We start from the raw sequence: 14,291 nt of genomic DNA on the forward strand, positions 1-14,291 counted from the left end.
CTGTTTTCTGATAGCCTGTTTTGGGTGCTACACAATTAAGGCACGTTACAAAACAAAGATAGGTACCAAAATGACACAGAAATCAGGAATGCAAGGATAAGTCTAGGTGGTGTGTGAAAATGGTTTTGCTGTCAATTTTCTACCTCTTTCATCATGTCTTACGGAACTCGCCCTCTTGCACGATAACCTTTCTCTGATCTCAGAGTGCGCCTCACACAAAAACCAACAAAGAGAAAGATATTAGTAACAATTCATCACAGTGGTCAAGTTAGTAATACATTTAATCACAATTCATATGTCTATTGCATTGGGGCTTCCTTATCTGATTCACGACAATGGGGAAGCTTTATTCAGATTTGGCTATGCTTTCCAGAAACTGCTTTTACCGTTGACATTCGAGAAACTGCTTTTACCGTTGACATTCGAGAAACTGCTTTTACCGTCTAACATTCAAGAAACCGCCACCGTTGACATTCGAGAAACTGCTTTTACCGTCTAACATTCAAGAAACCGCCTGAGGATATGGCCTTTACCACTGATATCCACATAATAAAACTATCACTATTTTGAAATTAGTTTTTTTGGAAAAAAAATAAATTAGCGGCAACACCCAATGATAAAAGAAAAAAATAATTTCATTTTAATTATTAATTCTATTAAAATAGCAAACATTAGAAAATAGGAGAAGAGCCAAAAAAATATTTTAATACGATTGGTCCGCGGAACTAACAAAGTGCATCCAACAGATGTGTTAGTATCCTGCCTGTCTGTGGGCAAGAACTAAAAATCTATTGTTAATGTGACATGATGTCATTAGTAACAATAACAATAAATGATGTACTCTATGTTCTATGTATAATAGTAAAACAAATTGAAGTTAAAAGATGATTTTACATTTGCTGATGTAATTATTTTGTTTTTTTTGTTGACAAAGTTTGAATTTTATGCCTATTGAAAATAATATAGACCAATCATATGACAAATAAATCAGTTTTTAAATAACTTTTGCTAAAAAATTGCATGTTGACTTTTGAAAAGATAAAAAATTATTTTAGTTTGAATTTTTTTTAAAAATGATTGGTTGGGAAGGACAATGATCAATAACTATTTAAGCCATTTAAAAAATAATGATTGCTCCCAGAACTAAAAATCTAATCTCAATGGTCAAGCAATCTAGAATAGTTTCAAATTATTTTTTAAATATATATATATTTTTTAGTGTATCATAGAATTTATCTTAAGAGTCAAATTAATACTTTATAAATATAGACATTTAATAAGAATATAGAGTATAATGTTATGAACATTAAATTGAAAAGATGTTTTGAAACTTTCAATACTACATTTTTAATGGAACATCACTATATCCCAAGTATTTCAGAGATTGAGTAATAAATAAATAAAGTGTCCTTACATGGATATCCAATTTTGTTCACTCTGTGATGTTCACAGATCATACTTTATTTATCATCTATATAATCAAATATAATTTATAAGGTAAATGACACAATGTGCCTAACATATTCATCATTTGATATTAACATTACAAATACGTAAACAAAAACTAAAATAAATCAAGTGCTTAGAAAGACAAGGGCCACAACTTCTTTGCACCAATTAAATTTATTTATACTCATTAGCTTAGTGAGAGAATCAATAACATCAACCAAAGTGCTAGCCTTCTATATCATGACTCTACCACCCTCAATCATCTCACAGACAAAGTGATGTATTCAACATAAATATGCTTCATATGAGTATGGTTCATTGAGTTCTTTACCAAATACATCTTGTATTATCACATTTAATCTTGACCTATCTACACACAATTTATTTTTAAACATAATCTACATAACCACACTGTAGGATTTGAGAAATACAAATCCACAGAACCCAAAAGAAACTTGCATGCAAGAAACCTGTCACAGAGAAAGAGAGAGAACGAATACAAGGGTTTTGGCTCTGACAAAGAGAAAAGATGTATTATCAGAGAAAAATGAATCAAGAATATGAATAATACAAGAGATCAATCCTTATAAAGGAGATCAACACCAAAAGGAAAACCTAACCCTAAGGTGTGAGCATTTAATAATTAAATATTAATTATTAAATGACTAATGTATGCATAAAGAGAAATCTTAAGAGGAGAGCAAAGTTAATTAATTACTTTACTCTAACACCCCCCCTTAAGATGAGCTACAATGCAGCTACAAACAATGCAGAAGAAAGCAAAGGAACTACAATGCAAAAGAGGGTCCCGGCAACAAGGCCTGATGAGGTACCCAAATACAAGAAAATCTCTATAAAGTGGAGTAAAGGAGAAAACCCAGTGGGAAAAAACTCCTCTCCAAAAAGAGATAAAGAATCATGCTGAAAAGAAAACATGAAGGAAGGAAGGCCTCACTGAGACCCCCCAAGGACAACTTCCTTCACCCCAAGCATTGAGCGCAACTGAAGATAGCGCGGAGATGCCAAAGGTTTAGTGAAGATGTCTGCAACCTGCTCCTCTGTAGGAATATACTCCAAGATGAGAGAACCATCCTGAATCAACTGTCTGATGAAGTGCATGTGGATTTCAATATGCTTTGTCTGCTGATGCTCCACTGGGTTGCGAGAAATGTGAATGGCACTCTGGTTGTCACACCAAAGAATAGTGGGACAATCTGGAGGAAACCCAAACTCTGTCATCGACTGCCGAAGCCATAAAACCTCCTGACTAGCTAACACTGCTGCACGGTACTCAGCCTCTGTAGATGATAATGCAATAGCAGATTGCTTCTTGCAAGACCATGTGATAGGACCAGAACCAAGGCAAAAAACGAAGCCAGAAGTAGACTTCCGATCATTGACATCACCAGCCCAATCGGAGTCAGTGAAGCCAATGATATGAGGGGATCCTGAAGAGTAGTGAATGCCATAATGTGTGGTGCCCCGAATATATCTCAAAATACGTTTGGCTGCTTGCCAATGGCTCTCATGAGGATCATGGGAGAACCGAGAGACAAGGCCAACCGCAAAGGAAAGATCAGGACGAGAATGTGTCAGGTACAACAGACTGCCAATCAACTGCCTGTATAAAGTGGGGTCTACTGAAGGAGTAGAGCAAGTGGAAGACAAAACAACACCTGACTGAAATGGAGTGGGGGCAGACTTGCAATCAAGCATGCCAAATCGCTGAAGCATATCAAGAGCATACTTCTCCTGAAAAATGGAAATCCCATCCGAAGATTGAATAACCTGTAGACCCAGAAAGAAGTGCAAGAGACCAAGATCGGTCATCTCAAACTGCTCCATCAAAGCTCTCTGAACACTCTGAATCATGGAGGATGAGCTACCTGTAATGATGAGATCATCTACATATAGCACTAGAATCAAAAGATCACCCTCCTGACGCTGAATATAGACTGTGTGATCGGAATGACAGCGTGTGAAGTGCGAGGAAAGCAAGAAGGAGTCCATCTTCTCATACCAAGCCCTGGGGGCTTGTTTGAGACCATACAATGAACGTCGAAGTCTGCAAACCAAAGAAGTGTCCTGCACAAAACCCTGAGGCTGCTCCATATAGATCTCCTCATGTAGGTCTCCATGCAAGAAGGCACTCTTCACATCCATCTGAAACACTGTCCATCCCTGTGAAGCTGCAAGTGAAAGTACCAGGCGTATAGAATTCATCTTGGCGACAGGAGCAAAGGTCTCAGAGTAGTCAATACCCTCTATCTGAGAAAACCCCTTCGCAACAAGACGGGCCTTATACTTATCAATAGAACCATCTGCAGCATACTTGGTACGATACACCCACTTGCACCGAACCAACTTTCTTCCCTTAGGAAGAGGACAAAGATCCCAAGTATGATTCTTCATCAAAGAAGAATACTCCTCATCCATGGCCCTATCCCACTCTGGGTGTCCTGTCGCCTCTGAAAACTTTTGAGGATCATCTGAAAGGGTATGACTCAAAAGACTAGAACCAGATGTCTGAGCACGAGTGCGACGAGTATCTGAAGGATCACCTGCCAAAGAACCAGCTGCATCAACAGTATCACGGGCCCACTTCGGCAAAGACGGAGCAACTGGTGGTGGTGGAGATGGTGGATCATGATCTACATCATCCTCAAGAGATAAGTAATCCTCAAGAGATGAAGAGGAAGGAGTAGGCAATGAGGGAGAAGCTGGTGATGGAGAATCCATCTGAGGATAGCACTCATCAAACTGGACATCCCGCCGAAACAAGACCTCTCTGGAATCAGGATCAAACAACCTGTATGCCTTAACATCCTCACAGTAGCCAACAAATATGAGTGGTCGGCTCTTCCTCTCCATGGCTATCCGCTGAGCATCAGGAATAAATGCCCAAGCCTCACTACCAAAAACTCGGAATGTAGAAACATCAGGCTTGACATGGGTCCAAGCCTCCTCAGGAGTCATATGTCGTAATGCCTTATGGGGCATCCGGTTCTGAATATAATTGGCACAATTGACTGCCTCAGCCCAAAATGAAGAACTCATAGCTCGAGACTGTATCATACAATTTGCCATCTCCCGTAAGGTTCTGTTCTTTCTCTCAGCAACACCATTCTGTTGAGGGGTATAAGGAACTGTAAACTGATGCTGTAAACCATGCTCAGTGCAAAAATCTCTGAAAGCCTGATTTACATACTCCCCCCCATTATCTGTGCGTATCCTCCTGATAGAAAGTCCAGATTGCTTCTCCACAAATGTCTTAAACTTCCTGAAAGAGTCAAAGACATCAGACTTGTACTTAAGAAAGTACACCCATGTACGTCTGAAGAAGTCATCAATAAAAGTGAGTACATAACGGGCCCCTGAAAAAGAAGGAGTCGGAAAGGACATAAGATCACTGTGTACCAACTCTAGGGCTGCCCTAGCACGAGAGGCTCGACCCTTAGGAAAAGGATCTCGATGATGTTTGCCAAGGACACAACCATGACATACACCATCTGTACAAGAAATCTGTGGAAGCCCAATCACAAGTGCCTGTGTACTCATCTGCTGTAGATATCTGTAATTGACATGACCAAAACGCTCATGCCAAAGCCTGCTCACTGAATCTGCATGTGCTATAAGAGAGGAACCAACAGTGTCTGAACTCTCAAAGCCATCAAAACTATATAAGTGAGATGCAGAATCCACACTCCCAGTAGCCACAACCAAGTCAGGATCATGAAGATCTCGAATAACCACATCATGTGGAGAGAACTCAACTGTCTTACCAGAGCCAGAGTGGCAAATCTGATAAACAGATAGAAGGTTTGTCGAAATGTCAGGAACCAAAAGCACATCCTGAAGACAACCACCATCCAATGAAACAGTACCAGAACCCTGAACGGAAAGTTGTGCTGAGTCACCAACTGCAGTATGTCGAGTGCCTGTAGGAGCAAGAGCGGTGACCAAATCCTGTGTGTGTGTCATATGGTGAGAGGCACCAGAATCTAGAATCCAAGTGGACGCTAAGGACAATGCTCGTGCAGAAAGAGCATGACCTTTCCCTGTGGGCTGTGAAGGAGGCTGTGGTGCACTGATATTATGCTGCTGCATGGCTTCCTCCAAAGCCTCTAAACATTTCCAACACCTGGAAACGGGATGTCCTTCCTTGCCACAAAAACTGCAAGGATCACCTGATTTCTTCTTAGTCTTGGAGGAAGACTCACCAGACTTTGAAGATTTGCCCTATTTAGAATTGAATTGTGGTTTTGAATTAGACTTAGGTGGTGGCTTGGAGGGATTCTCACTAGCCTCTGAATCTTTCTTAGGCTTCGGTTTCTGCTTCTGTTTTCCTTTGGAGGACTGGGCTACCAATGCTTGGTTTTGTGAACCTGAAAGTGAATCCAACTGCTTAAGCTTAGCTTGCTCATGAGTCAGACGATCACAAAAGACCTCAAAAGAAGGCATGACATGTCAAGCACCCAAGGTATCCATGGTGGAATAGAAGGTCGAAGAGAAGATCTGAAATGGACCCCGAAGCTTGGAGAGAATCAGGAAAATGCACTCTGTATCAGTCTTAGTCTTACCACAACCCTGCAAGATAGATCTTTGCTATTTGAACTTCATCAGAAAGTCCTCAATAGAAGGAAATGAATCAGGTACCAAGGAAGTTAACTCTGCCTCAAGCTGCAAAGCTCTGAACTCGTTGACAGTACCAAAAAGTCCCTCAAACTTGGTCCAAATGGCTCGAGGAGTGATACAACCCTCAAGATGAAACTGGAGACTGTCGGAAATGTGTAAAGCCATCAATCCCATAGCCTGATCCATATTGTTCCTGTGCTGCATAATCTCAAAAGGACGTGTCAACTGAGGCTGAACCTCATCCAAATAGGACCATAACCCTTTTGACTGGAGAAGAGTCATCATGCGACCCTTCCAAGTGTGGTAATTATGCGGTGTGAGAGATTCAATAGGTCTGTCTGCCATCCTGTAAACTGTGCCTCAACTGCTCTGAATTTTTAATTATTATTAAGTGGTCTTTCAGAACTAGACAGAAGATGCAGAAGGGGGTTTGATTTTTTTTTGTATTGGTGTTTGTAAATTCTAGTTTTCTGATGTAAATAACAGAAAGCAAGAGAAAACACCCCCCCACAATGCAAAAAACTAATCCCCAGTACAAACTGAAAGCCAGAAAATGATAGAAAGCAATAACGGGTTGAGACAAAATTTGGAGCACCTGAAGATTTTTCTGATGAAATAGACTATAGATCTGAAAAGAGCACAGAACCACATTTCCGACGCCTATTCACTTTCGAAAAACGGAGTCTGTATGCAAAAGATATGGCTCCTGGAGTGCAAAAAACTTGTTCTGACTTCGACTTGCAAAAAACACTACAAAACAGAAAAATCAGAAAAAAAGATCTCCATTTTTTAGATCGGGCTCGGAACCAGCTTTCCAACGCCTATTTTCATTCGAAAATCCGAGCTAAAATGCCCGAGTTATACCCGATTTAGTAAAACTGCTCCAAAAAAGCCCAAATAGGCCCTTTAAGCCCTCAAGGGCTTAAAAAAATAAGCCCCTGGTCCTCTGGGCGACCAGGGGCTAGCGCTGGGGCTGGTGGCGCAGGGGCGGCGGCGGCGCGCGGGGTGGTCGTAGGTGGCGAGCGGGCTGGGGCCGAGCGGCACTCGGGCGGGGGCTGTGCCGGCGGCGCGGCGGTGGAGACCGGGCCGCGGCCGGTGGTGACCGCCTGCGGCGGTGGTCGCCGGGCTGCGCGTCCCTCCAAAAAAGGCTGCGCGCTTTTTAAACAAAAAAACTGCGTTTTTAAATTTTTTTTTTGATTTTTTTTGAAAGTCCGCCTCGGTTTTCGTGCCCTAGGGCCGTACGGCCTTGGGGCCAAAAAAAATTTGCCCCCTGGTGCAACTGTGTCCAAATCGGACGAATTTTATATGGAAATAGGGGTTTTTGGGCGCTACGAGCTCAACGGTGAGGTTTGTTTGGGCTCAAAGTGCACCGAAAAAAAAATACCCCCTATTCCAAAATAAAAAAACAGAAGACAAACACAGATCTGATGCAACCAAAACCTGGATCTCAAAATGTTTCAAAATTCTGAACAAGCTGCAGCAGATCCAGCTCTGATATTCGTTCTCTCTCTTTCTCTGTGACAGGTTTCTTGCATGCAGGTTTCTTTTGGGTTCTGTGGATTTGTATTTCTCAAATCCTACATGGTATTAAGCCCCTGGTCCTCTGGGCGACCAGGGGCTAGCGCTGGGGCTGGTGGCGCAGGGGCGGCGGCGGCGCGCGGGGTGGTCGTAGGTGGCGAGCGGGCTGGGGCCGAGCGGCACTCGGGCGGGGGCTGTGCCGGCGGCGCGGCGGTGGAGACCGGGCCGCGGCCGGTGGTGACCGCCTGCGGCGGTGGTCGCCGGGCTGCGCGTCCCTCCAAAAAAGGCTGCGCGCTTTTTAAACAAAAAAACTGCGTTTTTAAATTTTTTTTTTGATTTTTTTTGAAAGTCCGCCTCGGTTTTCGTGCCCTAGGGCCGTACGGCCTTGGGGCCAAAAAAAATTTGCCCCCTGGTGCAACTGTGTCCAAATCGGACGAATTTTATATGGAAATAGGGGTTTTTGGGCGCTACGAGCTCAACGGTGAGGTTTGTTTGGGCTCAAAGTGCACCGAAAAAAAAATACCCCCTATTCCAAAATAAAAAAACAGAAGACAAACACAGATCTGATGCAACCAAAACCTGGATCTCAAAATGTTTCAAAATTCTGAACAAGCTGCAGCAGATCCAGCTCTGATACCATGTAGGATTTGAGAAATACAAATCCACAGAACCCAAAAGAAACCTGCATGCAAGAAACCTGTCACAGAGAAAGAGAGAGAACGAATACAAGGGTTTTGGCTCTGACAAAGAGAAAAGATGTATTATCAGAGAAAAATGAATCAAGAATATGAATAATACAAGAGATCAATCCTTATAAAGGAGATCAACACCAAAAGGAAAACCTAACCCTAAGGTGTGAGCATTTAATAATTAAATATTAATTATTAAATGACTAATGTATGCATAAAGAGAAATCTTAAGAGGAGAGCAAAGTTAATTAATTACTTTACTCTAACACACTACCTCCTTATAAGCATTTGTTGTGGCCATGTATTTTAGTTTTGTAACTTGGATTTTTTCTTACTCATCCATTTTACACCTCCTCCAAATAGAGTGAACACATGGTTACACATGAACATCTTACTATCCAAACCATTTACCCAATTTGAATCATTAAATCCTTGTGTATCATGTAACTTGCCAATATCACCAATCCCATGATAGTAAATATATAATTAGAATTCCTTTGCAGTTATCTAAAAATCTCTTTTACCTAATTCTAATGTTATTTATTAGGGTTAGACATAAACTTGATAAGAACTACCAACACTTGGACAATGTTTGGTCTTGTACAAATCATAAGATATATTAAGGTACCGACTATAGTAGCATAAGGAACATTAAATAAATTATATTAATCATAATCTATCTTAACATGTTAATCCAAAGAAAACTTTGTATTGATAGGTAAATGAATACTTATTGTCTTAACAATCTTACATATAAAAATCACTATAAAACAATCTAAAGTTTTCTCTAACAAACTCAAATATTTCTACCAACCCAATCCCTACTATTGATCTATGAACAATCCCATGAAGCTTACACCACTATATATGAAGTTCTCAACATAAGCTTGTCTCCATGTTGTAATTTTTACCCGCACAAATAACTCAACATTGAGATGCTTTTCACATCTAGATGAGAATTTGAAATAAGGGATTTGCATGCATCTATGAAAGCACTATTGCCAATTGATTTACACTACTTTATGCTAGATAGTTCTGTACACATTCTTCAGTCATGCCACACAATATTAGGATTATACACTTTTGTATAACAATATTGTCAATTCTTATAGAATTTTCAAATCATGTGTGAATAATACATGGGTAGCACATATTTAAAGTCAAATGTGAAAAATTCAACATGACATAACAAGTTACCCTAACTCTTAGATGAACCTAATATACTTACCTCTATCTTATAAAGCTTAGAACCTCAAATACTCTTTTTATTTTAGAGACACACCTCTACTTAATAATCCACAACTAGCTCAAAAGCTTCATTTGTTAGCCTTGAAAGGTTTTTACATTGGCATACACTTGCACACATAAAAATTTAGTTTTGCCACAACTATTAGATGTAAGATAACAAAGACTTATATATAGAACAACAAATGTGAAGTCAAATATTCCTTAATTCCCCAAAAACTCTTAAACAAAATTGGGGATAGAGTGCACATGAATAACATATATTGATTTTCTAAAACAGTTAAGAAATTTGTCATATATTTTACTTGAATCTAAAATTGATTACATTTTTATGCATCAATAAAAATAAATTTTATAGCATAACTTTGATGAACTTTCTTAATCTAAAAAAATGCTAGCCCTTTCTACAATTAAAAATTCTTCTATATATATCTTGTGAGTGGCTATATTTACAACCAAACTTGGAGGAATAATAAAGTATATATTAAACTTAGAAATACTTAAAAGTGCTATACACTAAGGGATTCCCATACCTTGTATGCATTTTTTCTACTCAAATCATGTTAAAAATTATGCCCATAGATGCCTAGGTGTACTTACAAGGCATGGGGCCTGAATGTTATTCTAATATATGTGAATATCTTTTATAATAATGGTGATTGTACTTGAAGAAATTGGCATGAGAAAGATTCCCTTAAAACTTGTAGAAACAACCCTAAAAGGGTGCACAATATTAATTTGATAGATAAATTATTCAAGAGCTCTAGGTGGCTAGGTAAAATAATGGAGTGCTAAGGTTTTTCCATTGAATATGCCTTTGGTTGGATTTTTTATCTTTAACTATGTTGAGAAGTTCATGAAATAAAAACTCTCTAATGCCTTTCTTTCAATTTCTTATTCTTTGTTAGAATATTGTGCTTATGATAAATCTTGTTGCATTATTGGAAGTTTTAAAAACTCACAAACCTTGTGACATTTAAAAATTCAACACTTATTCATTCTTTATTCTTTCTCTTTCTTTATTTTCATTATATCGCACTTTTTTATTATTAAAGGAACCAGGTTACAATTTTGTAAAGTTCACAAACTTGCAAGCTTTATGACATGGAGAACTTTATATGTGTTTTATATTCACTTAATTTCTTTATAATTTCACAAAGTCCATGAAATTGAAAACTTTTTGACATTAGGAACCATATGAAGTCTTCTACTTTCCTTTGTTAGGGATTGGGGGTGATGAAGAAGTAGCAAAGATTACAAGAATTCCAAACATGTAGTCTTGATGAGATGAGAAAGTGTTAGAATATTAAGGATCAAAGTTCAAAGGTGACTCATACCTAGTACTATAGTGTCAAAAATAATTTACTCATTCAAATTCTCATTACATTTTGAACTCACCTTAGCCCATGATTTATTAATAGATTTTAATATCTATGTAATAAATATTTTACCTCATAATTGAAGAGCATAGTGTATTTCAAATACGTGAGACAAATTTTAGCAAATTCTTTCTAGATGATAGTGTGATGTGTTGTCATCTCAAAAATTCTTGAAATAGTGCACTTTCCATGTTGCTTGTATATGATGCATTTTGGAACACAATTAAATGGGATGCCTCTTCCCTCTTGTTTGAGCAAAAAAATCTCACTTTCTTGCCTCCTTCAAAGGATATACACACACTTTTTTAAATCAAAGATCTATAGCTTATTTTCTTGGGGAAAGTCCTATCATTATAGATATCTTCTTTTAGTGCTTTGAATTGTATCATTTTCCCCCCTTCCTTGGTAGTTTAATCTTCTCGAGAAAAGGTACCACATCTTTTATTTATCATCTTCATTTGGATAACATATTCTAATCCAATATTATCACTATCTTATTAATCTTTTCTCATATTTACTCTAAATAATGTGAGACAACATCTTTGGTATAGAAGTTAGCAAATTTATTTACATGCAATGGTGGTTCTCCCTATAGGTTCAAGTTAACACTATTAACAAAATTAGCTCATTTTAATATTTTCTCTTAATCTTTTATGCACTTAGGAATTGAAAGAATTTGTTTTTATTTACCATTCTCTTTTTGACTATCTATGAATGTTAAAATACTAAAATGGGGGTTTGACTATGGCAAACCCCTAAATATTCCCAACATTTTATCTCATTTCATGATGTTTGTAGATTATAGAGATTTTAGGACTTGAGCTAGATACATTCCAGAAAATTATAAAGCAATTAGTGAAGGATGATAGTGCAATGTGCAAATGTTTGTGTGATGTGTCGTTTTGGATAGATAGCTTCATCTTTCATCTCTAGGTTCGTTTCAAGGTGTATTTGTAATAAAAAATTTAATAATTTTTGTACCTTTTGTAAATTAAGATTTTCATAGCATGCTTTAGAAGTTTATATTATAAAATAAACATAATTTTAGTTTAAAGTACCATATGAATTTCTATTTAATAAATATCATATTTTTTATCAATAAATACAAATATTTTAGCTTACTTGAAGTAGAATAGGAGTTTGGTTTTTAGAACAAGTTTTAATTAAACAAAAAAAATTCCTCTTTCTAAATTGTGGTGAGCTTGAGTTATAGTTCTGATTAATTAAGAAAAACGGGTTTTCAGGACTCGAAACCTTTAACAAAGGAGATTAAGATAAAACATATAAAAGTCTAGAGCATAAAGCCTGCTTACAAAATGACTGGCAGAAAAGCCAGCAAACCAAATAAGACAACAAAAGAAAGAAACAACAAAGAAACTAGGAAAGCACTACACAACTATAGTCTTCATTCATTTCTGTCTAGTTTTTCTATTAAATTCTATTGCATTTTTTACTTTGTTGAATGAAAGCAACATGAATATGTTAGATCTCTTTCTCAAAACCTTTCATGTATATAATCATATTTTTCTAAAGACTATTTCAATATGTTATATAATTAAGTTATTAATGATTTTGAACAATTATCTTCTATCAAAAAGACTACTTCTTTAACTCCCTCTTCCTTTATTTCTACTTATTTTCTTCCCTGAATCTTTTCTCCGAAGTCTTCTAACTTCATTACTCGTTATCATAATGATTCTAATAATCTAATTATCATGATTTTTATTTTGGCATTTCACAAGAACACGTGAAACAAAAAATCTATATCTATCAAGCATAAGATCATTCATTGAATATAAACACCCATAATCACTATTTAGGGTGCTCCAAATACACTACAACCTCTAGGTTATTATGTTCACATTGCTAAATGTATTAATTATAACACGCATGTGGGTATGTGCACCAAGTTGTGGTACCAAAAGGGGGTCTTAAGATGCCATTTTTTTTTTCTTCTGAAATCAGGAAAGTCTGACCTTCAACGACAAATTGAAGATAGTTACACTCCAGATTTGAAGATGCAACAAGAACAAGAGTCAGAGTGATTCGAGTCTACTTTCTAAACTACTAATTTGTTTTGAAAATGGTGGAGATTAAGGGCTTCAAAAAGGGGGCCCACACAAAGTGGTCCTGTTTTTATGCAAAAAACATAATATAGCGTCTGTTGTGACCCCCCTAAAATGTTAACTTTTATTTGAATTTTTAAAATCGCTTCAAGGAGAAATTAGCTAACACCTTGTAGTTTATGCCAGATTTATCAACTAATTTTTTAATGAGTATATATTTTTTTACTAATTTTTGAAGTGGACACATCCTGAAAAATAGAAATTTGAGTATGCTCCCCCCTGAAATCATTGATAACTAATCAAAAATCATTTTTTTTTAATTGTGTAGAATGGAGTCTAGTTTCTAAAAATATAATTTTCTTCAAAATCCGATGAACGTGTAAAAAACTATACCCAAAATAGTGCATGTTGGTTTTCGACAAAAAATGGACACACTAACAAAAGAAATTATAGATGAAAGCCTTAATGAAATCAAAATGCGAAAAAAATTACATGCTTGGGTAGCTAAGAGAGAGATTGAGGTTTCTATGGTATTTGTTTTAGTTTCATTGAAACATGTGCAAATGTGATGGAGAGCACGACCAAAAATATGTGAATTTTTTTAGTCTTCTGTTAAAACAACATCCTAGGTTTGCTAAAGGGTTGGTGGTTTCCAATCCAAACCATTTGGCGAGCGCCATATTTGGCACTCACCAAATGAAAAATTTTGAATTTTCACATTTGGCACTCGCCAAATGTGAAAAGTCAATTTTTTGCATTTGGCGAGCGCGAAATGTTCCGCGTTGTCCAATGTGAAGGTTTTGTGAGTGTGTAGATTTTCACATTTCAATATGTCTTTTTTATTTCTTATACTTTAAGTTATATTTCATGTATATATTGGTAGGATGTTTGAGAGTGGTTTCAACTCTATAGGACTTATAATGTAGATTCTAGTTTTAAGAGGATCATATAAAATCTAGACTTAGTCAAATTTTAGTAATAAGCTTGCTCCTATTAGCATTATTTATCTATCTATCTCTCCCTTTATCATCCCCAAACTCTAGACCTATCTCTATCCTCTCTTGTCTCTCTCACTTCTCTCTCCCCTCTCTAGGTAAACCCAACTTCTCTACCTTTCATTCCTTCTTTAACCCCATATCTATCCTTGACTCCCTCCCTCTCTCTTCTTCACTCTCATTATGTTATTATTTCACTCCCCTCCCTCTCCATTCTCTTGGTCACTACCTATCCCTTCTATCTTTTCTCTCCCCATTTATAGGTCCCTTCCTCCCTCCCTATTCACCTCACTACCTATCCCTCCCTATATTATT

At 37.3% G+C, this 14,291-nt stretch overlaps 1 protein-coding gene across 1 annotated transcript in view; it reads right to left on the minus strand.

The window, feature by feature from the left end:
* Positions 1 to 7,045: 7,045 nt before the first annotated feature.
* LOC131875794 (pollen-specific leucine-rich repeat extensin-like protein 1) overlaps positions 7,046 to 14,291 on the minus strand; it is a 60,648-nt gene continuing 53,402 nt past the window's right edge. The window contains exons 4-5 of the mRNA XM_059220470.1: positions 7,697 to 7,889; positions 7,046 to 7,239 (exon numbers count right to left, since the gene is read on the minus strand). Coding sequence (XP_059076453.1) covers positions 7,046 to 7,239; positions 7,697 to 7,889 — 387 coding nt within the window. The remainder of the gene's footprint in view (positions 7,240 to 7,696; positions 7,890 to 14,291) is intronic.

Source organism: Cryptomeria japonica, chromosome 5 (genome assembly GCF_030272615.1).
Source record: "Cryptomeria japonica chromosome 5, Sugi_1.0, whole genome shotgun sequence".
NCBI classification, from domain to species: Eukaryota; Viridiplantae; Streptophyta; class Pinopsida; order Cupressales; family Cupressaceae; genus Cryptomeria; species Cryptomeria japonica.